The 2,500-nt window shown below is 56.8% G+C and overlaps 1 protein-coding gene across 1 annotated transcript in view; it reads left to right on the top strand.

Annotated features, from left to right (window-relative positions):
* The window catches only part of LOC311315934 (endophilin-A2-like), a gene marked incomplete at its 3' end in the record, with an annotated part of 9,699 nt that extends 8,931 nt beyond the window's left edge, over positions 1 to 768 (top strand). The window contains exon 6 of the mRNA XM_084446658.1: positions 581 to 768. Coding sequence (XP_084302784.1) covers positions 581 to 768 — 188 coding nt within the window. The remainder of the gene's footprint in view (positions 1 to 580) is intronic.
* Positions 769 to 2,500: the final 1,732 nt, after the last annotated feature.

Here is a 2,500-nt window from a genome sequence, read left to right as displayed (position 1 = left end):
CCTGTCTCTCCGCCTGTCTCTGGTGGGGACAGACCAGCTGACTCCGCCCTGCTGAAGGAACTACTAATCCTGTTTGACTCTCTCTGTCTGCCTGGCGACCTCCCACCCCTGTAAGACTAGCTGTGCACCTGTATGACTGTCATGTTCTCTCTCTCCCTCTCTCTCTCTCTCTCCCCCCTCCCTCTCTCTCCCCCCTCCCTCTCTCCCTCTCCCTCCCTCTGTCTCTCTCCCTCTCTCTGTCTCTCTCCCTCTCCTACATCTCTTATCCCTCCTCTCTCTCTCCCTCTCTCTCTCCTCCTCCATCTCTCTCTCACCGCCTCTCCCTCCCACTCTCCTCCTCCCTCTCTCTTCCTCCTCTCCCTCTCTCTCCCTCCTCTCCCCCTCCCTCCCTCTCTCCCTCCCTCTCTTCTCCTCCCCCTCTCTCCTCCCCCTCTCTCCTCCCTCTCTCCTCCCTCTCTCCCTCCCTCCCTCTCTCTCCCCCTCTCTCCTCCTCCCTCTCCCTCCTCCCTCCCTCTCTCCCCCTCTCTCCTCCTCCCTCTCCCTCCCTCCTCCTCTCCTCCTCTCCCTCTCTCTCTCTCAGCGGAGGCGTGCTGTAAGGCCCTGTACGACTTCGACCCGGAGAACGAGGGCGAGCTGGGCTTCCGCGAGGGCGACGTCATCACCCTGACCAACCGCATCGACGAGAACTGGTTCGAGGGGACCCTCCGCGGCCAATCAGGCTTCTTCCCCAACAACTACGTGGAGGTGGTGGTGCCCCTGCAGCACTGAGAGAGCTACGGGGGGGGGGGGGGATGATGGAAGGGATGAGAGAGGATGAGGGAGGAGGGGAGGGTGGGGGGGCGCGTCTCAATAGCCTAGAGAAGCTTCCTTCCTCCGCGCCCTCAGTAAGCGAAGGCGTACGTTTTGGCCAGTGGATACGAAGGAGACGGAGTAACAGGGGAGGAAGCTGCGTTATACTATTGAGACACGCCCAGATAGAGGGGGATGGGGGGGGGGGGGGTGTCGAAGGTTGGCACGCAGCCGGGGGTGTGCGCGGCGAAGCCCCGGCGTCTCCATGTTGCTTTTCGATGCACCTGTGCACTTTTCTACACTACACCTCTCGGCGGGACTCCATGAAGACGAAAAGTGCCAAAATGTTGTGAGCGTTGTTTCCCCATGAACACTACCGGGTCGGTCCAGACCCAGGGAACTCAGTAAAGTTAAGTACTAAAATCGCCTTCATTTTTTTTATTCACTATGAATTCACTACGACTCAACATAGCCTGAAAAACCCGGGCTATGTTCCAGTGGCTTCTCCACCAACGTGCCACCTTGGTAACACACACACACACACACAGACACACACACTCTTTTCTAATACACCTGCTTGCCAAAGTCACTGCCTTCCTCCCCTGTTATGTTGTGACCATGAAGGGCCAGGAGCCGGTATTAAGCTCTTTAACCTTTAACCGGTTCTTTCTCTGAACTGCGCTTTGCTGCCACCTGGTGGCACTTCAGGTCAGTGCGTTGAACGTCTCGTTAGCCTGGTTCTGTCTGCGTCTTGTTAGGGTGCCGTTGTTGTCTGTGTGTTTCCTAGCTTGGTTGAGGGCGAGTCAGGTGACCCCCCCTCAAGTTGTGTTATTGAGTAACTAAAGTAGTTAGTTCCTCTTGGGTCCTCTCTGTTATAACACACACACACACACACACACACACACACACTCTGCTGGGCCAGGGACACTAACCGGTATGTTGATGTTCCTAAAACACTATCTCTGTATGTCTCTGTGACATGCTGCTAAGCTGGATAAACAGAATCAACACTAGCCTATTCCTCTATTCTCCTCTCTCCTCTCCTCCTCCACCCCTCCTCCCCTCCTCTCCTCCTCCACCCCTCCTCCTCCTCCCCTCCTCTCCTCTCAGCTTGCCAAGGCTCTTGTATCCTAACTCTTTGTGTGTTGTGTCTGTCTGCTAGTCTGTCTCAGGACCAGAACCCTCCTCTCATGCGTACCTGGTGTGCTTGTCGGTCTGTGTACAGTCAGTAACCTCTGCCCACTCTGTGTGTGTGTGTGTGTGTGTGTGTGTGTGTGTGTGTGCGTGTGTGTGTGTGTGTGTGTGTGAGCGTGTCTTCAGTCCTGGTAGCTGATGCTGCTGGCGGTGTCACTGGTGGTGAACGATCCCATCGCTGGGAGATACGAGCGTGCTCACATTAATATTCACCCTCGCATTAATATTCACCCTCGCATTAATATTCACCCTCGCATTGTGTCATAATCTCCCGGCTGTCACGGTCCCCACGGACCAGGGACAGACTGTACATAAAAGGGCACAATGCAGATTAGAACCCCCCCATCCCCAATCCCTCACCACCTGCCTGTGCCCCTACCTACCCCCCCCCACACCCTCCCCTTCATCCCCAATCCCTCACCACCTGCCTGTGCCCCTACCTACCCCCCCCATCCCCAATCCCTCACCACCTGCCTGTGCCCCTACCACCCCCCCCCCCCCGGCTCTCTGCCCCCAT

Source organism: Borostomias antarcticus, assembly GCF_949987555.1.
Source record: "Borostomias antarcticus genome assembly, chromosome: 12".
NCBI classification, from domain to species: Eukaryota; Metazoa; Chordata; class Actinopteri; order Stomiiformes; family Stomiidae; genus Borostomias; species Borostomias antarcticus.
This window is presented reverse-complemented; position numbering and strand designations above follow the sequence as displayed.